Source organism: Aethalodelphis obliquidens, unplaced genomic scaffold (assembly GCF_003676395.1).
Source record: "Aethalodelphis obliquidens isolate GAN/ISIS:26980383/991018 unplaced genomic scaffold, ASM367639v1 scaffold59, whole genome shotgun sequence".
Taxonomy (NCBI): Eukaryota; Metazoa; Chordata; class Mammalia; order Artiodactyla; family Delphinidae; genus Aethalodelphis; species Aethalodelphis obliquidens.
Genome location: NW_020838003.1, coordinates 9834158 through 9859676, shown reverse-complemented (window position 1 = coordinate 9859676; position 25519 = coordinate 9834158). Strand labels below are relative to the sequence as shown.

Genomic DNA, 25519 nt, shown 5'->3' with positions numbered 1-25519 from the left:
TCGGAACCATTTCTTATACTTCTACATACAGCCGTTAATTTCTCAAATGTCTGTTATCTCTATCAATGTGGTAACTTAGAATAAATCCTAATGATTTAGGACTGTTTTGGTGCAGAGGAGCAACTCAACAATATTTGAATGCATAAATGAAAAATCTAAGATTGTCTTAATATCTGTTTCTACTCAGGTACATTCTGCTAGGTGTTGCACAAATAGCAGGGAAACACTTTACTAAATGAGTACTTTGCTTACTTCTTCCTAGCAGCTTTCAACAGTTCATAAAAATAGAAGTCATCTGGAAAACTCTTAAACTCTGTTTAAGACTGCCTAGGAAAACAGGTATTACATGGGACGTGCTGCCTGGAACCAGGGTGATAGCCTGTGCTTTAAACGCGCTGCAAGTGGAGGGAGGTTGCAAAGGCATTTTTTTTATTTTTTAGGCTTCTGGGTCTTGGCATCCTAAAATGTAAAATTGGGGGTGGTGTGGTGGCTAGATTAGGTGTTAAATTTGATGTCTTCTAGCAATAAATATGCTAGTATTCACTGGCAATCAGGATACAAATACATTGTTTTGTACATAATTATAAATTACAGAAATTTTATAGGGCTACAAAAGTAATGGCAGCAAAATGCATGACAATATCCTCACAGTATTCCTTCAGATTCCTATCTCTACCCCCCCCCCGCAACCAAAACAACCTACTAACCTGGTCCAAAGCAAAATAGTACTGATGTGTGTTGTCTGGCCCACAATTAATTTAAGGGGTCAGATAATATACTCTGAGTTAAACGTGGGTTTCGTGGCTATATACCTCAGTCAGTACTTGAATCAGTAAAATCTCAGCTTTCTAGCTGTGTGATCTTGAACATGCCATTTAACTTTGCTCTTTTCTCATATGCAAAATAAAGATAATAATGTGAACTAACATTAACATAGCACTTATGTGCCAGCCAGTTTTATGTGCTTTACATTATACTAACAATAGTTTTTACCTCTTCATGTCATTGTAAAATTTAATGAGACACCTCTCCCCCAAAGCACTTAGTACATATGTCAGACTATATTTCTTTTCCTGGGTATAAATTACAGAAACTCCAAAAGTTTCTAACATTTAAAATGCTTTAAAAAATATTTTGTGAATAGAAAGGTGATATTGTGCTGGAGGAATTGGGACCTACTTAAAATGCTGATATTTGATCATTATCAGAATTAAAATGAGTTCTCCAGTAGTCAGGAACCCCTGTTCTAATCTTTTTATTCTTCCCCATGGATCACTATGATTTTTATGATTTTTAAAACGTACTTTAGACCTCAACATCCCAGTTAGGAAATAGAATTCATAAGACCTTGTAACCAACTGCGAAGTGAAGTTGAATGTTTTGGGTTTTAGAAATCTTAGTGATTCAAGGTTATTGGATGAAGTGTATCAGTTAAAGAGAGAATAAAGCTGTTAGGGTGGTAAAATGGAAGACATGACCTGTGATTTATTAGAGAAATGATAGTTTCCTAATTTTTTAATCTTTACCCAAAGAAATGCCTAGTATAAAACACAATGGTTTGAATTTTCATTTCACATGAAAGAATATGTAGAAGAGGTGAATGTGTATCTGGACTGTACTCATGTAAGAATTCTTCTAAGGGAATTTTAAGGTCATTTCTGAGTAAGGAGTAAGATAATGGGGATTTAATCAATGCCATAAATGCAGCCATCTTTCCTATTAAGTAATAGTTAACACTTAAATAGCATTTTCTATGTGGTAGACAACAACTCTATGCGATATTATTATTATTAGCTCCATTTTAAAGATGAGGAGACAGGGTCAAAGGTTAACCAACTTGTCCAAAGTCATCTATATGGTATGTGGCAGAGTGGAGAGTTGAAGCTTGGCAGTCTGATTTCAGGGTATGTGCTTGTGATATTAACAAAGAGAAGAGTAGTGGAGCAGTGGTAAAAAAAAAACAAAAACAAATGGGATTACAGAAATGGGAGAGGTACAAAGACGAGTCAAGGAACACTAAAGGGACAAGGAAATACTTCCAACCCCCTTTTCCTCCATTCCTCCTACCACTAGAGAAGGCTTTTGTAGTTGTTGGTTGTAGAACTCTAATTACATATAACAATTTATTGGTACCTGCTGGGGATGGGGAGAAGGGTCAAGTTGGTATTACATTTGTACTTAAAAGAATGATGATGATTGAAAGGAGAATGGCCATGGTGATGACTATAATCTTTTTGAAGTGTTTCCACCATATCCTCCCAAGAATCTTTCTTGTTTTTTGGGATTCTTTGGCCTGAAATGAAAATAAACACAAATTTAATGTTTTCTTTCCATTTCTGGATTAATGTGCACACTACAATACTTATTAGAACGATTTAGAAGAACAGATTTAATTTGGGTTTGACCAATCACAAAAAGTCTCAGTAAGTCTGAGCAGCTGTTATAAAATGATGCACCAAGATTCTTTATTGTGTTCAGCTATACTTCTCTTGGCTTTATTAATTTTGTGACCTTGAATAAGTTACTAACTCTCTGAACTGGTTTCCTCATCTTAACATCATGATTTTACTTAAATTCCACTATCCCCTACAACCCTATTTAAAATCGCTACCCCATCTCCATTCCAGAAGCCCTCTTCTTCTTCAATGCATTATTTTTCTCCAAAGTACTTATCTCTTATCTAACAATATGTACATTTTACTTACTTGTTGTTTGTTGAGAACGTAAGTTCTATGAAGGCAGGGATTTTTTGTCTGTTTCATTCACTGCTATATTCCCAACAGCGAACAACATAGAGCAGGTGTTCAATTATAATAGTATTTGTTGAAAAAATGAATGACTAAATCTATTAAATGAGGATAGTAGTATCTGCCACATAGTAGCCCAGATTGTGAGGATTAACTGAGGTAGTGAATATAGTATATCGAGACTGGATATAAGAATAAATTATGCCATTATTATAATTAATATTTTGATGAATAATGAGATGGACTTCGTTAAGTACGATATAAAAAGTTTCATATCTTAATTAACCTAAACAAAATAGCTCACTTTTATTAAATTTTATTAAGATTATTGAAAGAATCTAAGGAGCAGTGGAGAGAAATGAAACACGGTCACACGAAATTGTAAAATCCTTCCCCCCATCCCCTGAAGTAAGCTTTATTGTTTTCATTTGGTCTACTCCTTTTTATTTTTAAAATATATGTAACTGCTTTTCCTATAGCGTGATACAAATAAATTGCTTGATGCTTACATGGATTTCTGCTATCTGCCACCTGGATGAGTAAAATTCTAACATATTTCAGTTATCTTTCTTCGTGCAACAGATCTGCTTTTTTACTCTCAGTATATATGGTGATTTTCCAAGAACAAAATCAAGGTATGTACATGATTACAGTGCATGCTATAAATGGCATGAGTCCTGGTATGCCACTCAGATGGTCTCATGACTAGTGTATGACAAGTTATGGGAGCCCCAGGTTTATATATCCAAGATGCTGGTGGTTATTCTCAAGGATCTGGTGTATGGAAGCTACTGACTATATATACTTTCCAAGATGTTATAATTTATTGAATGCTTAAAATGCAGGTACTATAGGACATGCATTATATGTATTTTTGCATAATAGTATGCAATACTTATAATAACCCTAGGTGAATATTCCTGTTTTATAGTGTTGAAGAAAATGAGGCTCAGAATGGTTTAAGTTGCTTGCCTCAGAGTAAGTGGTGGAGCTGGAATTCAAATCTAGAATTGCATGACTATACTGCCTCGTGTAGAAACAGTGAATTAAGGTATAAATGGACTTTATATCTTTCTCTTAGACTATTTATTCTCTTTTATTAATGTAGCGTGTATATATAGTTTGAAAAGTCAGAATTCTATAAGGCTTATGAGTAAAAACTGCATTTTCCTGCCCTACTCCTCTTCACCCTGATCCTATTTTTCAGAGGTAATCACTTTAAGCTCTTTTTCGTGTGTTTTGTTAATTGTTGTATCTCTATTTCCTGGAACAGTGGTTCTCTCCTGGGGATAATTTTGCCCTCCAGAGGACGTTTGGCGATATCAGGAGACATTTTTGACTGTCATGACTGTAGGGGTGCTACTGGGCATCTAATGGATAGAAGCCAGGAATGCTGTTGAATATCCTACAATGCATAGGATAGTCCAGAGTGTGCCACGGCTGAGAAACGCTGACCTAAAACAGTGTCTGACATGTAGTGGGTGCTCAGTAAATACTTGTTGAATGCACCTCATTTAGCTGTTTATTTTTTCCTGCTGTTTGTTTTCCTCTGTATTGCTAGAAACTATATATATATATTTTTAATTTTTTCCTTGCGGCACGCAGGCCTCTCACTGTTGTGGCCTCTCCCGCCGCGGAGCACAGGCTCCGGACGCGCAGGCCCAGCGGCCATGGCCCACGGACCCAGCCGCTCCGCGGCATTTGGGATCTTCCCGATCCGGGGCACGAACCCGCGTCCCCTGCATCGGCAGGCGGACTCCCAACCACTGCGCCACCAGGGAAGCCCCATATATATATTTTTTTTCTTGATTTTTCCTGTTTCCAACTATAGAAAAGGGGATATAACTCCTACCATACCTCCAAACCCCCCTTCCCCAAACACATACCTTTCCTATTTGTGTTTAATTAAAGCTTTGTAACTATTCCCTGAGACATGGAGCATATTTGACTACATTGACTTTAGTGTATAGCTTTTTGGTTTCTCTAGAGCTAATAATAGGTAGATAGTTAAAATGTTTTCATTTATTAGTTTTTAATCTACCAACCAGTAATTCATTCCCAAACTTTCCAGAGGAGCTGGAAAATATCCTTCCTTTGATGGCTCCTCTGTTGGATCCTTCTGCTTTATCTTGAAGTTCCTCACAGAGCCTTTTGATCTACTCCAGTGTGGTTTGGTTGGGGTCTAGGTTTGCTATACCTATAGCTTTAATCTTCAGATCTTTCTGCACCAGTATCCTGGGAATGCCCTTCTCTTGTGCTGGGCCTTTTGTTTTTTCAGTCTCATTTCGTTCCCTTTCTTGATTTATTTCCTTCTGTTGGTGAAAAATTTCTGCTGAAAACTTCTTAGGAAGGGTGAGTGGGAGATATGTTTCTGAGAATTTACATGCCTAGAAATGTCTTGATTCTACCCTTGGTAATTTGGGTATAGAAGTCTAATGTGGAAATCATTTTCCTTCAGAATTTTAAAAGCATTCCTTCATTTTTGTTTAGCACCCGTTTATTGCTTTTGCAAAATCTGTTATTCTAATTGCCAAGTCTTTGTTTTTTCTCTCTCTCTAAAAACCTTCAGAATCTTCTCTTCCTTTTTAACGTTCTATACTTTCGAGATTACATGCCCTGCTATGATCCTCTTTTGTTGTTCATTGAATCTGTAAATTCATGTTATTTAGTTCTAGGATTTTTTCTTGTATTAATCTGATTTTCTCCCCTCTGATTCCTTCATTTTCTTTTTCTGAAAATCCTGTTATTCATATGTTGGAGCTCTTACACTGATTCTCTGTCTTTTCTCTCTCTTTTTGCTCTGCTCTCTGAGAGAATATCTCAACTTTATATTACAATCATTCTATTTAATTAAATTTTACTGTTGTTTTAACTTCCAAAAGATCTTTATGTTCTATGAATAAGCTTTTACATAGCTTTCCATTCTTGTTTCAGGGTTGTACAATATTGTCTTCTATTATTTCTCTGAAGACATTAGAGAGGTTTTTTTTTTTAAAATAAATTTATTTATTTATTTTTGGCTGCATTGGGTCTCTAGTTGTGGTGGGTGGGAGCTACTCTTTGTTGCGGTGGCTTCTCTTGTTGCGGAGCACGGGCTCTAGGCACACGGGCTCAGTAGTTGTGGCTTGCAGGCTCTAGAGCTCAGGCTCAGTAGTTGTGGTGCATGGGCTTAGTTGCTCCGCGGCATGTGGGATCTTCCCGGACCAGCAGCTTTTACTGCTCTAATGAGGCTCGAACTTGTGTCCCCTGCATTGGCAGGCAGATTCTTAACCACTGCATCACCAGGGAAGCCCTGTTTGCTTTTTTTAAGTGAAGTATAATTTACAATATTGTGTTAGTTTCAGGTGTACAGCACAGTGATTCAGATATACATACATATGTATATGTGTGTATATATATATGTATATGTGTGTGTATATATATATATATATATATATACACACACACACACATATATATTCCTTTTCATATTCTTTTCCCTTATAGGTTATTACAAAATATTGAGTATAGTTCCCTGTGCTATACAGTAGGTCCTTATTGGTTATCTATTTTATACATAGTAGTGTGTTCATGTTAACCCCAAACTTCTAATTTATCCTTCCCCCCGGAGAGACTTTTTTTTTAAATGAAGCTTTCTTTTGCTTCTGCATTATCTGTTTTGTCTGAGTTCCTTTTTTCTGTTTACTTTGATTTTTTTTTTATTATAGAGATTTTTCTCAAATATCTCATGATCTAAAATGATGATTGGAAACTCCATATGAGTGAGTGAGGGCTATCATTTGGTGGGCTTCACTATAGGATAATCTGGTATGAACCTGACTATTTCATTGGGGGAATGCCTCAATATCTGTAGGTCAGTATCTGTGGGTCTTTTTTCCTTGGCCTCGTGAGTTTTCTTAGGGAGGACTTCTCTAATCTCCTGCCTGGGTGAAGCTGACTGGGAGAGAGGTTGGGGAATGGTCACCCTATTCAGGATGCAGATTTTTACTTAGTCCACCTAATTTTAATATGATGGTCACTCTGGCCTTAACTGCACCTGGTAAATGAGTTTAGAATCTCTTAGGTCTTTTGTCTTTAGATAATACAATTTATTATCCTTTGTCAGGGGTAAGGAGAGGAAACTGTGGCTGTAAAAAGTCGGGAAGGGGCTCTACAGGTAAAATGTTCCTTTTAAACACATTATACCCAATCTCTTCTTTCTAGACCCATACTGCTTTTAGAAGTACCGTGTGTCTCCTTTTAGAAGTACGATGTGTGTCCAATTTATGATCCTTTCCAAGGTTCTGTGGCCTGGATCATTTGGCATCTTAATATCTTCTGCTATAAGCTTGTTTTTCGAACTTTTACTGCTCTAATGAGGCTATTAAGTACTCAGAACCCATTTTCCTAGCTTCCAAAATTTTGAAATTTCTTTTCTCTTGTTCTTTTTCTAAAATATCCTAGTGGTTTATACATTAAAATCTCTAATTGTTGTTTTTACCTATCATTTTATTGGAGTTTTGAGAGGATACCAAAATAAATGTATATGTTTAATCTGCAAGTTAAAATCCATGACCCATATTTATCTGTAGGCAGACTGACAGAAAGCTTATTGGCCTACTTTTTGTTAAAAAGCCAAATCTGCTGTTTAAGAATAGTTGGGTCTTTTACAAAAAGATCAAGAGAGAGAAAATTAATTTAGTTAGGCAAAAATAGAGGGTTTAGTGAGAATGATTATGTGATATCTGTGTGAAAATAATCTGAGAACAATTGTAAAATATTTCAGTTAAATTTCATCTTTATTTTTTTTTCCTTTATTTTATTTTATTTTTTTGGCTGCATTGCGCATGGCATGTGGGATCTAGTTTCTGGACCAGGAATCAAACCGGCAGCCCCTGCAGTGGAAGTGGGGAGTCTTAACCACTGAATCACCAGGGAAGTCCCAAATTTAATCTTTTATTGAGCTGCTTCTACTCAACTGGCTTCAAAGAGGAAGTCATTTTTCCCCATGTAATCATGAAAATACAATATATACATAAAAGTGGGATTTGTTTGGAAGGAAAGGCAGTAAAGTGAAAAAAAATCTCAATTTTTTTGCTATAACTTTCTGGGATTTAGATGTTGCCTCTTTTCTGATAAGAAAGAAACATGATATAATCTAATAAAGTAATAGATCCAGTGATATAGTGGATTATGTAACCCTATAACCCTGCCACTATTACTACTCAGAAATGCTAGATAAAATATAAGAAGCAAACTTTTAAATGCATAACTGATATTGGAAGAAAGTAAGAGTAAGGCCAAGTGCAGGAACCTAGGAAAGCAGTGAGAAGTTGCACTGATGGTGCAGCTCCTCTGGATTTGGGAAGGTGATGATGTTGGCCTCTGCCATGCAGGCAGGGCTTAGGATTTAGTGCTCACAGCGGGCTCACGTGAGGAAAGCAATGAAACTACTCAATTTCCATCCTTCCTGTTAACTAGGCTCAGAGCTTTGGAGTCTTCCTTGACTCTCTCTCACCTCATGGCCAATCTGTCAGCAACTCTAATTCGCTCCACCTTCAAAATATATCCAGAATCCAACCACTTCTCATCACCTATATTGCAGTCAATATTCATTTAGTGTTACCTACACCTTTACCACTATCTATATAGTTCCTTTAGAATTTCCTTTAGTGATAAACTTCCAGATATCATAAAGACAGCCAGCTATCCACTGAAGACTTTGAGTTCCCCTTCCATAATGTAGAGTTGTTGCTGGCAAGAGACTGTCCAATCACAGATCACATTTCTCAGGCCCTTCACCCCACCCCTTGCTGTGTCCTCTCTCTACCCCATGTACCTATGCAAAGCTAAAAGACTAATTCCTACCAATAGATTGTGAGTAGAAATGATGGGTGTCACTTTTGGGCTGAACTGGCTCAAAGCAAATGTGCTTCTTCCACTCCCTGTTTAACCAGCTGCCACCTGAAATTGAAAGATTCTGAGGGGCCATAGGCAATGACAGAGTCACAAAATGGAAAAAACTTGGGTTTCTGGATTACCCTGTGGAAGTCTGCTCACTGAAAGCCTGCCTTATACTGTTATACAACCGAGAAATTAACCTCTGTTGAGTTAAAACACTGAAAACTTGAGGTATGTTGGTATAGCTAATGTTTCTCTAATAGTGAAATTGTAGTAGGATGAGATGTTGTTATTATCAATACAGAACTCTAAAACATGTAGCACTGGCTTAGCCATCAGGTGGTAGGCACAGAAGAAACTGATATTAGAGTCTGGAAAGATAAAGACCAATGCTCTTCAGGGTAAAATATTTGCTAAAACTATTGCCTGTGATAATTTGGAAGGCAGGCAAAATACTACTGAGTCTGTCCTTTTAGAAGAAAAGGTTGGAAAATAGAAAGGTAGTGTGAGTTCTTGTTACTGGCTACATTTAGCAAGGCAGCAACTGGCTGGTTTGCAAGAAGAAATGAAAAGGAATAGAGAGACTGCAGAAATGTGGAACATTGGATGAGCTGATGGTTTGGGGGCCCAAATAATAAGACATTAGATTAAAAAGGCCTTTTAATGACAGATGCCCATTAAGATTCTACCCTTCCTCAATTACAACCCCCCCCAAACCTATTAAAAATGGACAAATGACTTGAAATGCAAGTCAAAGTAAGATACCACTTCACACCGGTAGGATGGCTTTAATAAAAAAAAAAAAAAAGGAAAAATAACAAGTGTTGAAGAGGATGTGGAGAAATTGGAACCCTCTTACATTAGTGGTGGGAAGGTAAAATGGTTCAACCACAGTGGAAAATAGTTTGGAAATTCCTCAAAAAGTTAAAATAGAATTACCATATAATCCAGCAATTCCATTCCTATGTACATACATAAAAGAATTGAAAACAACTATTCAAACAAAAACTTGTACACAAATGTTCATAGCAGCATTATTCACAGTAGCCAAAAGGCAGAAACAACACAGATGTCCATCATTTGATGAATGGATAAACAAGTTGTAAATCTATACAATGGAATATTATTCAGCCAAAAAGGAATTAAGTACTGATACATGCTACAACATGGATGACCCTCGAAAACATCATGCTAAGTGAAAGAAGCCAGACACAAAAGATAACAGATTGTATAATTTCATTTATATGAAATACTCAGAATTGGTAAATCCATAGAGACAGAAAGTAGGTTATTGGTTGTTAGGGGCTGGGGAGTAATTGCTTAATGGGCATGAAGTTTATTTTTGGGGTGATAAAATGTTTTGGAACTAGATGGAGGTGGTGGGTACACAACATCTTGAATGTACCAATTGCCACTGAATTGTATACTTTAAAATGTTAATTTTTTGTTATGTGAATTTTACCTCAATTACAAAAAGATTGTGCCCTGCATTAGAGATCAGATTAAGGGTATAAGCTTCCTATCCAACCAAGCCTAATGGCCTCAAGGTAGTTGCCTTTAACTTGAGAGGGAGGCATGAACAAGGAAGCAAAGAAAATACATATTGGAAAGGATAAAAAAAATCCAGTAATTTTTCATATATGATGGCATTTCTATGTAGAAAATGCAAATAAGTCCACAAACAAACAATATTACCATAACAGAGTTCAGCAAGACTTGGGATACAAAATCAGTATGCAAAAATTGACTGCGTTCCTATTAACCAAAAATTTTTTGAAAATGTAGTTTAAAAAATATCACATACAATAGCAACAAAAACAGTAAGATATCAAGAAATAAATCTCAGAAAAGTTGTACAAGACCCTTAGGGGAAGAATTATAAAACTCTACTGAAAGATTTTGAAAGAGACTTAGAAAAATGAAGAAACATAGCATGTTCAGAGAAGGGAAAACAGTATTTTAAAGGTGTCAGTTCTCCCCATATTAATGTAATTCCAACTAATATCCCAACAATTTGTGTGTGTGTGTGTGTAACTTGAGATGTAGAATCTAAAATTCCCCAAAAGAGAAAGAAGCAAGCCTTGCCAACATAATTTCCAAAAAAGAGAAAGTAGACGAACTTGCCCTGTAAGATATTAAGACTTCTCATAAAACCACAGTAACTAAAATGGTGTAGTACCGGCCCAAGGAAATAGAAATAGATCAGAAGAATATAATACATACGAATCAAAAGAACGAAAATTGTTTACATATGAAAACATTATATGTGGCAAGGCTGGCATTACAAACCAAATGGGAAAGTCTGAGCTATTTAATAAATGGTCATTTGGGCAACTGGTTATTTATACAGAAAATAATAGAATTTGATTCCTACCTCATATTTTATGCAAAAATAAAACTCCAGATGTTTTAAAGGTTCATGTTTAAGAAGCAGAAATAAAAACTTTTAGGAGACAATATAAGAGTATCTTTATAACCTGGCGAAAGGAAGGCATTCTTAAGACACAGAAAGCATAAAGGACAGGACTGATACATTTGCCTACATGAAAGTTAAAGACATCTGTCCTGATAAATGGATAAAGAAGAAGTGGTACATATATACAATGGAATACTACTCAGCCATAAGAAATGAAATAATGCCATCTGCAGCAACATGGATGCAGCTAGAGATTATCATACTAAGTAAGTCAGAAAGAGGAAGACAAATACCATATGATATCTTTATATATGGAATCTAAAATATGACACAAATGAACCAGTCTATGAAACAGACTCACGGGCATAGAGAAAAGACCAGTGGTTGCCAAGGGGGAGGGTGTTGGGAAGGGATGGATTGGAGGATGGGGTTAGCAGATGTAAGCTCTTATATATAGAATGGATAAACAACAAGGTCCTACTGTACAGCACAGAGAACTATATTCAATATCCTATGATAAACCATAATGGAAAAGAATATAAAAAAAGAATGTATATATAGTTATATATGTATAACTGAATCACTTTGCTGTATAGCAGAAATTAACAGAACAGTGTAAATCAACTACACTTCAATAAAAAAAATAGTAAAGAGAAAAGACTTCTGTCCTAAAAAAGACACTATACACAAAGTTAAAATCAATCCACATACTGGGAGAACATATTTACACTTTCTACAACTAAGTATTAGGATGAAGAATTATATACTCATTCATTATTCTAATAGTTATAAAATTAGTATTTTATATATATATACTAAATTATTAAAAAAGACAAGCACCCCATTAGCAAAATGGGCAAAGGATATCAACAGGCCACTCACAGAAGAAACGCTAATGGTTAATAAACAAAAATTGCTCTCTGTCATCCCAAATTAGGGAAATGCAAATCAAGACAATAGTTACTTTCTTTCCCCTACCAGATTGTTAAAAGTTATAATCTAATAATCTCAGGTTTTGGAAAGACAGTGTGGAGCGACGGGGCCTCTCATACAGTGCCGATGGGAGTATAAACTGGCACGACACTTTGGAAAGCAATTTTGAAACATTTGGCTAATTCAAAGGTGCACATATTTTAAGATCCAGCAATTCCATTTCTATGTATATATTATAGAACAGTGGGTCAAAAATGGGATCTAGCATCCCAGGGGGTTGTAAAAGATGACCCACTGGAGAGCAGGAAAATAATATTAGAACCATATCTATTTGTTCATTTTAATCTAAAAAACAAGAAGGAAATGAAAATATTTAAAATTTAACATATGGATAGGCACTGACATTTTCCCTAGGTATGATGTAAAATGGTAAATCATGAAAGTTAAGATGTTTTGAGGGTAGAGGGGAAATTCCACAGTGATGCAGAGTTGGCCACTGCAGACCCCTTTGTCCACTCTCTTGTAGTGTATTGCAATACCTACAATTTATATGGGTAAGTGAATTATGGGTAATACATGGGTAATATTATTTAGTTTTAACTAAGCTAAAGTAGACATGTGGGTTAATTATACTAACAAGGCAAAGATAAACAACAAGAAAATGACAAAGAGGATATATCTCTGCTTCTAGTTTGAACACTACCTGCCATATTTAGAGACAAAAAATAGTCACTTGTAATCAAATCTGACTTTTAATCACACTATCATTAAAATACATTATTAAAATTTTTCTTAGACAGTTTTAATTTTCTTAAGAAAAATTATTTAATATTTTATTTCATCTTTGTCTCATTCTTTTAATTTCTATTAGTATGTTTTAATATATAACATTACTATCGAAGAATATATATAATTTATATATATTTAAATGCATTCTCAAGAATATTTTATGAATAAGTATGCATGATCAAAAAACTCTATAGACCATTGTCTTAGAAACATTTTGTAAATGTGTACTAAAAGACATGTACAAGGGTGTTCAGTGCAGTGTTGTTCATAATAAAGAAGTTGGAATCTACGTTAATATTTATTAAAAGGGGAAAGGATAAGTATTTCTGTATTTCTTAAAATAGTAATGATATGCTGTCAGTAGCTAAATTGATAAATTAGAGCTAAGTGTATCAAAATGAATACATTTCAAAAACATGATGTTGAACTAAAAACTCAGGTTGCAGAAGGATAAGTTCATTATAATGTCATAAATACAAAGTTTAAAAATGCAAACCAATACTACAGATACATATATAGCTACACATATATAGCAGAGGAATCAAAACATGCATACAAATGATTCAAATCAAATTCACGATAGCGGTTCTTCTGGTGAGGGAGTGGAATGGGCTTGGGAAAGGTACACAGGGGACTTTAATTTTATGTATAATTTTATTTCTTTAAGAAACAAAGGCCCGAACCAAATGTGGCAAAATATTAAGTCCAGATAAAGCTGGCTGATGATTACAAGGGTATTAGATATATTATTCTCAAAACTTTTTCATAGGGACTTCCCTGGTGGTCCAGTGGTTAAGAATCCGTCTTGCAATGTACAGGACGCTGGTTCAATCCCTGGTCTGGGAACTAAGATCCCACATGCCCCAGGGCAACTAAGCCCGCGCCACAGTTACTGAGCCTGCTTGCTCTGGAGCCCGTGCACCCGTGCACCGCAGCAAAGAGCCTGCACGCCACAACAAAAGATCCTGTGTGTGCAACTAAGACCCAAGGCAGCTAATAAATAAATGAATATTAAAAAAAACCCTTTTTCACATACTTGAAATAAATGTTGAATGAGGTAAGGAATTTTCTGACTAATTTCAAAATGCGTTGTAAAAATGTAGATACTATCAGTTATCCACTGTTTGGCTGTTATGCTTTATCCGTCTATTATGACACTTAACACATACTTTATATTGCAGTTAGGTTTATACAAATATGTCTCCTGCAGTAGATTAAACTGTGGCAAGTATCTTATTCCATTCTTTTATCCCTGAAGATGACAAGCATAATATCCTGTATATAACAGGCCCCCAAAGAATGTTTATTAATGAACAATGAATGAATCTAAATGGCTTGGACAGTTTTATCTGAACTCTTGTGTTATAACTCTCATAAAGACAACAACTGCAATGCTAGACAATGATTTACTTTATTAATTCTTCTTTGTAGATTATACAAACTGATGTGACATCTTTTTCCTGCTATAAAAACAATGTAGAGGATTGCTTTGTTTAAGTAAGTAGTGTTTGATTTAACTAACATTGAGTGCTTGTTTGCTGGGGTTGTGGCTATCATATTCATCCTTATTATTCTTAGTGCCTATTATAGAGCCTGGTAGACAGTAGATCTTCAAAAGATATTTGTTTAATTGATCAATAAATACAAGGTGCAGGGATGGCATAGATGAGACAGGCATAAACTCAGTCTGGGCAATGGATGAGGAGATGATTCTTGAGTTGGGTTTTGATGGATGAGTAGAAGTTTTCTAGGGGAAGGAAAAAGAGGGAACAGTATGCATAAAGGTGTGAAATAATGCAACAGGTATTTTGGAGAACTACAAATAGTCTGATATTTTTTGAGATTTATAAACTACAAGACATGACCTCTGGGTGATATGACTGGCAGTATAATCAGAAGAAAGCTCATTAAGTTAGGGAGGTTGGACTCTACCCTGCTTGGACAAAGGGGCACCACTAGAGGGTTTCAAAAAGGCTATAGATAACGCTCATACTTGCATTTTAAAAGAATACTCTAGTGTCGGTATGGAGGATGACTGGAGCAGAGTAGAACCAAAAATAGGGAGAACCATTAAATCTGGGAATTACCATAGTCAGACGAGATAATTGATCTTGGAGTGAGACAGTGAGTGGCATTGGGATGGGCAGAAGGTGTGTTTAAAAGAGATTTAGCTATCTGTGGAATACTATTTAGCAATGATAAGGAATAACATATTAACACACAACAACATGAATATAAAAAACATTATATTAAGTAAAAGAAGTCAAACACAAAAGACTGTATTGTATGATTCTATTCATATGACGTTGTAGAAAAGACAACACTATAGTGACAGAAAGCAGATTAGTGGTTGGTTGGGGTCAGGGTTGGGGAAGAGTAAACTACAAAGGAGGGCAGATTTTAGGATGGAAGAGCTAGTCCGCAACTTGATTGTGGTCACACAATTGTACACAATTACCACAATTTGTCAAACTCCACACTTAAACTGGATGAATATATGTGAATAATACCTTGGTAAATTGTTTTGAAAGGTGAAAAAAATGAGGCTTAGAACAAAAAAGATTTAGGAGGTTGAATCAATAGAACTTGATGAGTAAAAAGTAGTGTGTATACTTTGCTTTATATGGTGGCTGTGTTTGTAGAAAAGATCTGTAAAAATAAAATTTAAAATGCTCAAAGCGGGGTAATTCCCTGGCAGTCCAGTGGTTAGGACTCCGAGCTTCCACTGCAGGAGGCACAGGTTTGATCCCTGGTTGGGGAACTAAGATCCCACAAGTCGCGAGATGTGGCCAAAAAAAATGCTCAAAAGGAACTAGTGAACACTTGGTGATTGTTTTAAAACTATTTTCTAATAGAGAATTTCAGACACATACAAAAGTTGACAGGATGGTATAATGAACCCCTGTATACTCAGCAACCAGATTTAACCATTGTCAAGTTATGGCCAATTTTGTTTAATTTATACACCATTCTACTCCCCCACTCAAACTATTTTGAAGCAAATCTCAGATGTTACAAAATTTCATCCGTCAACATTTTAGTATGTATCGCTAATAAGTAATGACTCTTTTAAAAACATAACCACAATGCCATTATCACACCTAAAAATTAGTTATATTCCTTAACCTCATCTAATATCCAGCTAGAGTTCAAATATCTATTTGTCTCATGAAGTTGTAAATTTTCACTTTTATAGTTTGTTTGAATCAAAATCCAAATAAGGATCACACATTGCAATTGATATACCTTCTAAGTCCTTTTATTGGTAAGTTTCCCTCTCCTTTTTTTCCCTTGCAATTTATTTGTTGACTAACCTGTGTGTTTCTTAATGTAAGAAACCCTTCTGTTACACAAATAACCACTTTCTACTTTAATGGGCTTTAAAATTTGGATTGTTTTATAATTATTCTTTTAATATTTTAGTTGCACTTCAATAATTTTTGATAAAGCCATCATTTGGTGACATAGGATTATCTCACCAAGTGTCCCAGTATGTTTTTGCTTTTGGCAGTTTGTCTCAAGGGCAATGATCCTATGACTTAGAGCACTGTTTGGGTATTAAGACAGCCATGTAACACTCACAGTTGTTTGCAGATCATCTGTTCTGTCAGTGAAGATATTCAATCTTTCTTCTCTTTCCAAAATTTTATCGATATTTTGGGTCATAACATATTTTACATCAGTTACTTGACTCTTCAGTGTGGATATCGAGCTGTCCTCTTGATTTTTATTGTATTTCATCTATACAGAAGTGAAATATAATATACATTTTATTTTCTATAAATGAAATCTATTGTAATATGTTGTACAAATTAGAACAAAGTTGTCAAAGGCTCATCTCACTTGTATTTCAGCATAAGGAATCAACTAAGCCTCAAACTGTCCTACCTGAATCATGCAGAAAAAATGGGGGGTGGCAGGAGAGGGTATATATCAATGTATTCAATCAGCAGGGGATTTTTAAAGAATTTAAATTGTGTATTTATTTGAATAGACTTTTTAAAAGAGCAGTTTTAGGTTCATGGTAAAATTGAGTGGAAATTACAGAGTTCCTGCATGCTCCTTACCCCCCATACACGCACGGCCGCCCTCACTATCACCATCCTGTGCTTGAGTGGTCCATTTGTCACAATGGATGACCCTATGTTGATGCATCATTATCATCCAAAGTCCATAGTTTCCATTAGGGTTCACTGTTAATATTGTACATTCAGTGGATTTTGACAAACGTCTAATGACATGTTTTTGTCATTACAGTATCATACAGAACAGTTTCACTGCCCTTAAAATCCTCTGTGCTCCACCTATTCATACTTCTTTTTCCCTGAGCCCTCGCAAAAACTGGTCTTTTTACTGTCTCCGTAGTTTTGTCTTTTCCAGAATACCATATAGTTAGAGTCATACAGTATGCAGTGTTTTCAGATTGGCTTCTTTCACTTAGCAATATGCATTTAAGTTTCCTCCATGTCTGTTCATGGTTTAATAGCTCATTCCTTTTTAGTGCTGAATAATAGTCCATTGTTTGGATGTACTGTAGTTTATCCATCCACCTATGGAAAGACATCTTGATTGCTGCCATGTCTTTGCAAGTATGGATAAAGCTGCTATAATATCCACATACAGGTTTTTGTGTGGATATAATTTTCAACTCCTTTGGGTAAATACCGAGGAGCACTATTGCTGGATCATATGGTAAGAGTATGTTAGTTTTGTAAGTAACTGCCAAATTGTCTTCCAAAGTGACTATACCATTTTGCATTCCCATCAGCAGTGAATCAGAGTTGCTATTGCTCCACATCCTTGTCAGCATTTGGTGTTGTCAGTGTTTTGAATTTTGGCCATTCTAATAGGTGTGTTAGGGGTATTTCATTGTTGCTATAATTTGCAATTCCCTAATGACATACGATGTTGAGCCTTTTCATATGCTTATTTGCCATCTGTATATCTTCTTTGGTGAGGTATCTATTCAAATATTTGGCCCATTTAAAAAATTGGGTTGTCTGTTTTCTTATCGTTGAGTTTTAAGAGTACTTTGTATATTTTGGGTTATAGTCCTTATCAGATTTGCCTTTTGCAAGTATCTTCTCCCAGTCTGCGGCTTGTCTTCTCATTCTCATGACAGCTTCTTGATCCCGTTTGACAATCTCTTTTAATTGGTGTATTTAGACCATTAACTTTTTAATTTTATTATAATTTATTTATTTATTTATTTTTGGCTGAGTTGGGTCTTCGTTGCTGCGTGCGGGCTTCCTCTAGTTGCGGTGAGCAGGGGCTACTCTTCGTTGTGGTGCACGGGCTTCTCATTGTGGTGGCTTCTCTTTATTGCGGAGCACAGGCTCTAGGTGCGCGGACTTCAGTAGCTGCAGCGCGTGGGCTCAGTAGTTGTGGCTCGTGGGCTCTAGAGCACAGGCTCAGTAGTTGTGGCACATGGCCTTAGTTGCTCCACAGCATGTGGGATCCTCCTGGACCAGGGCTTGAACCCATGCCCCCTGCATTGGCAGGCAGATTCTTAGCCAGTGCACCACCAGGGAAGTCCTAGGCCATTAACTTTTAAAGTGATTATTGATATAGCTGGATTAATATCTACCATATTTGTTACCATTTTCTATTCATTGCTCTTGTTCTTTGTTGCTATTTTTGTCTTCAACTCTATCCATATTAAAAATGACCTCTACATCTGGAGAAAACTGTAATTTGAGAAGATACATGCACCCCAATGTTTACTGCAGCACTATTTACAACAGCCAAGACACAGGAGCAACCTAAATGTCCATCGACAGAGGAATGGATAAAGAAGGTGTGGTGTATATATATATATATATATATATATATATATATATATATATATATATAATGGAATATTACTCAGCCATAAAAAAGAATGAAATAATGCCATTTACAGCAATATGGATAGATCTAGAGATTATCATACTAAGTGAAGTAAGCCAGACAAAGACAAATATCATATGATATTGCTTATATGTGCAATCTAAAAAAAAAAAAGACACAAATTAACTCATTTGCAAAACAGAAAGAGACTCACAGACATAGAAAACAAACTTATGGTTACCAAGGGGGACAGTGTGGGGAGGGATAAATTAAGAGTTTGGGATTAACATGTATACACTACTACTTGTAAAATAGATAATCAACAAAGACCTACTGTATAGCACAGGGAACTACAGTCAACTATATTTAATGATACTCAGAGTACTCAATACTTTGTAATAACCTGTAAGGGAAAAGAATCTGAAAGAGAATATATATATATATATAACTGAATCACTGTGCTGTACACCTGAAACTAACATGGCATTGTAAATCAACTATACTTCAATAAAAAATGATCTCTAAGATATAGTGTTATATTTAAAAAGTAAGCTGCAGCTGCAGAAGAGTATTAAATAATAACTTATCAAGCACTTAGTATGTGGCAGGCACTGTTTTAAGCACTTCACACGTATAGTTCATTTAATTCCCAAACCATTATATAAAGTACTACTCTTTTCATCTTTTATTTTCTAAATAAGAAAACTCAGACTGAGAAAGTTAATATATTGCCCAATGTTACACAGCTAGAGGCAAAACAAGGATTCAGACTAAGAAGCTCTAGAGATTAAGCCTTTACCTATTGTACTAATGATCACAGTTTTGTGAATATATATAAATATAAATAAATAAATAAATAAATAAATAAATAAATAAAAATAAATAAATAAATATATAAATTCTGGAAGCTTACACACCAAACTGTTAAGAGTGTTCACCTCAGGGGGGTTTGATTGAGATTGTAGGAGATATTTATATTTCACTTTTTATACTTTTGTATTATCTCACTTTATTAATGAGCATTATTTTTAAATCTAAAAATGATATTAAAATCCCCTGCTCTTTGGCAAGTGATCAAATCCACCTTAAACAGAACTCTGATCTTGGTCACTGGACCATGCAACTTACAATTAATGTTCTGTGAGGAGCTCACTAGTTGGAATGTAGAAAAGAGGGAATTCCTAGTTGAAATGTGTCTCCCCAAAAAAGATTCTTTTAAGTCCTAATTCTGGATACTTGTGAATGTGACCTTATTTGGAAATAAGGTTTTGGTGGCTTGTGTTAAGAAATGTTTAGTGGATGCTTCTATGGCTCATGGGTTAAAATTTTTTATTAAGACATAATCAAGTTAAGATATAGCACAGGGAACTCTACTCAGTGCTCCGTGGTGACCTAAATGGGAAGGAAATCCAAATAAAAGTGGATATATGTATATGTATAACTGATTCACTTTGCTGTACAGCAGAAACTAACACACACTGTAAAGCAACTACACTCCAATAAAAATTAATTAAAAAAAGACATAATCAAGTTAAGATAAATGGTGAATCTTTGATTTTTCTTTTTATTCCTTTTCTCTTTTTCTCTCCTTTTAAAAAATGCTTAATCTTTTAAGATTAAGAGACTCATCTAAGTTTTGTTAAGATAATGTATTCATAGTCCATTCAATGGCATTTGGTACATTTATATATATAAATATATTTAAAACTCTCTCAAAACTACTTTTTTTTTTGCTGTGTGCATTTTTCTAATCATAGTATAAAAAAGTCAACACCTTTTATAAAATTTTCTACAGATTTGAAGCTCACCAGGTTAGTTTATACATGTTAAACAAATTTCTTTGATGTCAGATGTGTTAACTGCTTAAAATGTGCATATTTTCGCAGGGTTTTCAGGAGCTATGTTAATTATATATTTTAGCTGTTTGAATATTGCAGAATTCTCCATAAGAGAATATACAAATTTAATATATCTATCCTTAGTTACTTCTTCAGGCATTGTGGTGGACTCACCCTGTGGGGACCCCCACTGAGTCACATCTTTATAAAATTCCCTCCCCTTCAGTGTGATCTGCCCCTAACGAATGGAAGCAAAGGTGATGAGGTCACTCCTGTGATTACATCATATTATATAATATTTAGCAGACTGGAGTGAGAGATTCCTCTGCTGGCCTTGAAGAAGCAAGCAGCTGTGCTGAGGACGCCCTTGTGGCAAAGAACTGCTATCAGTCTTTAGGACCGAGGGTGTCCTCCAGCCAACAGCCAGCAAAAAGCTGCATCCCTCGCACAGCTCTTAGGAAATAAATTCTGCAACAATCTGAATGAGGCTGGAAGCAGATTCTTCCCCAGAGCTTCCAGATGAGAACATAGTCTGGCTGACACACTCACTGAAGCCTTGTGAGACCCTGAGCAGAAAACCCAGTTAAACCATGCCTTGCTTCCTGACTCATAAAAACTGTGAGATAATAAAATGTGTGTTGTTTTAGGCTGCTGATTTGTGGTAATTTGTTACCATACAAATTATTTATTTATTTATTTTTGGCTGTGTTGGGTCTTCGTTTCTGTGCGAGGGCTTTCTCTAGTTGCAGCAAGCGTGGGCCACTCTTCATCGCGGTGCGCGGGCCTCTCACTATCGCGGCCTCTCTTGTTGCGGAGCACAGGCTCCAGACGCGCAGGCTCAGTAGTTGTGGCTCACGGGCCTAGTTGCTCCGTGGCATGTGGGCTCTTCCCAGACCAGGGCTCGAACCCGTGTCCCCTGCATTGGCAGGCAGATTCTCAACCACTGCGCCACCAGGGAAGCCCACCATACAAATTTGTTACCATAAATAGAAAACTAATGCAGGTATACTTAAAATATTTTATTATGGAAAAGTTCAAACATATACAGAAGCAGAGTGAATTGTTTAGTGTACCCATCACCTACTTTCAGCAGTTATCAACACATGGCCAATCTTATTTCATCTGTACTACTACTGATTACTCCTTCCCCAAATGTATTATTTTAAAGCAAATTCTAGACAGTCTATTATTTTAATCTGTAAATGCTTCAATCTGTATCTCTAAAAGATATGGCCTTGTTTTTCTTAAAAAACAAAACCACAACATCTTGATCACATCCAAAAATATTCCTTAGTATCATCAAATATTTGGTTTGTCCCTTATACACTGACGATGGGAATGTAAATTGGTACAACCACTGTGGAAAACAGTATGGAGCTTCCTCAAAAAAATAAAAATAGAACTACCATATGACCCAGCAATTCTACTCCCTGGTATATATCCGAAAAAAACCCAAAACACTAATTTGAAAAGATACATGCACCCCAATGTTCATAGCAGCATTATTTATAATAGCCAAGATACGGAAGCCACCTAAGTGTCCATCAACAGATGAATGGATTAAGAAGATGTGGTAAAAACAAAAAAACAAAACAAAAAGAAGATGTGGTATACATATATACAATGGAATACTACTAAGCTGTAAAAAACAATGAAATATTGCCATTTGCAGCAGCATGGATGGACTTGGAGGGCATTATGCTAAGTGAAATAAGTCAGACAGAGAAAGACAAATCCTGTATGATATCACTTACATGTGGAATTTAATAAATACAACAAACTAAGGCATATAACAAAAAAGAAGCAGACTGACAGATATAGAGAACAAACTAGTGGTTACCAGTGGGGTCAGGAAAGGGGAGGAGGGTGAGGTAGGTGTAGGGGATTAAGAGGTACAAACTATTAGGAAAAAAATAAGCTACAAGGGGGCTTCCCTGGTGGCGCAGTGGTTGAGTCCGCCTGCCTATGCAGGGGACGCAGGTTCGTGCCCCGGTCCGGGAAGATCCCACATGCCGCGGAGCGGCTGGGCCCGTGAGCCATGGCCGCTGAGCCTGCGTGTCCGGAGCCTGTGCTCCGCAACGGGAGAGGCCACAGCAGTGAGAGGCCCGCGTACAGCAAAAAAAAAAAAAAAAAAGCTACAAGGATATATTGTAAAACATACAGAATATAGCCAATATTTTATAATAACTATAAGTGGAGTATAACCTTTAAAAATTGTGAATCACTATATTGTACACCTGTAACTTATATTGTACAGCAACTGTACTTCAATAAAAGAAAAAAAACTTTATTATGGTAAAACATACATATCATAAAATGTACAATTTTAACCATTTTTAGCTGTACAGTTCAGTGGCATTAAGTATGTTCACATTAAGTATATCACCACCATCTATCTCCAGAACCTTTTTATTTTCCCAAACTGAAACTCTGTACCCATTAAACAATAACTTCTCCTCCTCCCTTCCTCCCAGGCTCTGGCAACCACCTTGCTACTTTCTGTCTCTATAAATAATCTGACCACTCTATGTACCTCATATAAGTGGAATCACACAGTATTTGTCCTCTTGTGACTGTCTTATTTCACTTAAAAGGGACTACTCTTTTAAAAAAAATTTATTGAAGTATAGTTGATTTACAATGTTAATTTCTGCTGAGGGACTACTTTAAAAATATTTAATTTAATATTTGTGTAAAATATTTACACAATGATTATGATTATTATAATTTTTAAAATTGTGTAAAATATTTACATGGTTCCAAGTTGAATTTGCAAGACAAGTTTCATTCAGAGAGGTCTAGTTTCTATTCCTGTCCCCATCCATACACAGGCAACCACTGAAATGTTTTTGGTTTATCCTTCCTTTGTCCCCCCATCCCCCCCTTTTTTTGCTATAAGCAAACATATTTGTATTTATTCCCTCTTTCTTAAATGGTTGCATACAAGGATGGTAAGTAAATAACAGTATACCATATATATTTTCTCTGTCTTGCTTTATTCAATATTTATCAATATTTCATGGATATCATTCCTTATCATTATATAGAGATAGAAGTTCTTAGTTCTCATTCACCTTAACAGCTCTTAACTCATAATTCCTAACTGATTTGTCAGATGTAATACTGACAATGTTTAGGACCACACTTGGAGGTTACATACCATATACTTTCCTAATACTTGTTGAAAATCTGTAGCAACTGCATTTGACGGAGAAAAATGTTCTTGTGACATCAAAGGATTTCTCAGAAAAGTCTCACTAACCTGGGGAAATTAATGGAAATATTTAAATTATATAGATAATTTCAACTGGAGAATTACATAGTAAGTGTTTATTTGAAGCAAAGTCTGGCAGAAACTTTCAATAAAAGAAACCAGAACAGTTCTAGAATTTTGGTGGCAGGGTATCTTTTCTATTTTAAAGATGCAGTATTAATGAAAAGTGTGCTCATATCTCATATCTCGTATCGTGAGATTGCAGGTGCTACCTTGATTCTTTGGTATTGGTATTTCTGAAGACTTGAGGGGACTTGCAGATGTTCACCTCTGGCAGACAAGGAAGGATAGGAGTCACTGATATTCTCTAAGTAAGTGCTTTTCATTTTCCCCTCCTGCTCTTACCCTCAAAATCCATTCAATGATAACAAAACAATCCCAACTAAATGTCATGAGACTATCTTCCAAACCCTATAGGGTTGTTATATGATATTTCAAAGCTTTAAGAAGGAATTCTGACAATTGTTTGTACTTAATGTTGTATCACCCGAAAAGCAGTGGTAAAAATCATGCAGTCTGGTTTTGGAAAGTTGGAAAAGTTGGATGTTTTTCCATAATGGCAGAGAGGGGAAAAAAAATTAGAGTATAGTCAGTTAAATGGCTAACAGTGTTTATCATGTAGATGCTAACAATTGTCTAGGCATAAATGTAGAGTGAATTACAATATTAGGCCTTATAATCCTTGATTCTATATATGGTTACAGTTTGAGTTGTGTTAAAACAAGTTGGTACACTAAACAAATGAAATATATGCATAATGTGACTGGAGAATAACTATTAATAACTATAGTACAGCTGACCGATTTTTCCATTAATATTTTTTGTTAAAATATTTTTCCTAAATTATATATTTGTGAATAAAATTGAAGATTAGTATTATTAACTTTTTAAAATAAGAAAAAAACATACTATTTGGATCATAAAATTACCAGAATAATGGTTTAGCCCTAGTCTGTCTCTGAGACTGCCTTTCACAGTCTTATTCTAGTTGGAAGTTAGACACTGGGTGATAGTCAGCAGTAGATGATATCTATTGAGAAGGTTAACTAGGCTTTAAGAAATTTATAAAATCTCATGTATCTGTATAAGTACATACACATAAGTACTCTATCATATTTCATATTTGTTGGCAACTTTCAGGTAAAACGTTCTCTAAAAGTAGTATATCTTGATTAAAAAAATTTTTTTTCATTTAACTCATAATTGATTCATATTTTCTGCCAGAAGTGTCTTATCTATAATTATTTGAAAATTAAATACATATGCTATTGAGAAGGTATATTAAATATTAGTAAAGCTTAATTTTTCTTATTTTTAAAGAACAAAATAAATATGAGAGATTCCAAAGATGATCTGGGTTAATCATCTTTGTAGATCTTGCTTAAGAGTTAGGGGAATTGTAGAAGCAGAAGACAGATGAGGGATGAAGGTAAGAAATCTCTGAAGGTCACTAATGGCTCTGCTATATAGACAGATCTGCTTTTGGTTAGGGACATTATTACCAATAAACTATAAAACAGACCTCATAATTTCAATAACTGAAAAAGTCAAAGCAGTAAAAGAAATTACTTACATTTTTAAGAAATGCAGATGGTGTTACAGTATCTAAGGCATTGTCTGAGGCACACAGGTAAGTGATTCCGTCAATAAAGAGAGTATGGTAGACAAAGCTTTGAAAAGAATACATTCAGTTACATGATAATATTAAATTAAGTACTGATACAGAGAATTTAATTTCGTTTTCAAGCTCTCATTAATAGTATAAAAACTATGTAGATAACTTTTTATAATCAGAATAATTAGAAATCTTTCA

General features: G+C 35.4%; 1 protein-coding gene and 1 long non-coding RNA gene across 6 annotated transcripts in view; one reads left to right on the top strand and one right to left on the bottom strand.

Annotated features, from left to right (window-relative positions):
• Positions 1-2104: 2104 nt before the first annotated feature.
• Positions 2105-25519, bottom strand: part of LOC113609839 (vesicle-associated membrane protein 8-like) — a 31342-nt gene continuing 7927 nt past the window's right edge. For 2 of the 3 annotated variants that reach the window (XM_027087489.1, XM_027087490.1), the window contains 4 exons: positions 25280-25376; positions 23593-23694; positions 16348-16506; positions 2105-2293 (listed from right to left, as the gene is read on the bottom strand). In XM_027087489.1, coding sequence (XP_026943290.1) covers positions 2156-2293; positions 16348-16506; positions 23593-23694; positions 25280-25376 — 496 coding nt within the window. In that variant the 3' untranslated portion in view covers positions 2105-2155. The remainder of the gene's footprint in view (positions 2294-16347; positions 16507-23592; positions 23695-25279; positions 25377-25519) is intronic. The other variant, XM_027087491.1, reaches the window with a different exon arrangement.
• On the top strand, positions 2300-25357 carry LOC113609840 (uncharacterized). Of its 3 annotated transcripts, none has more exons than XR_003428830.1 (5): positions 2300-3798; positions 6853-6903; positions 8684-8858; positions 14197-14262; positions 23905-25357. It is a non-coding gene; the product is annotated as an uncharacterized LOC113609840 (long non-coding RNA). The 3 variants fall into 3 exon arrangements; XR_003428831.1 differs by having other exon boundaries at positions 2300-3382; positions 3679-3798; positions 6853-8858; positions 23905-25280; XR_003428829.1 differs by having other exon boundaries at positions 6853-8858; positions 23905-25280.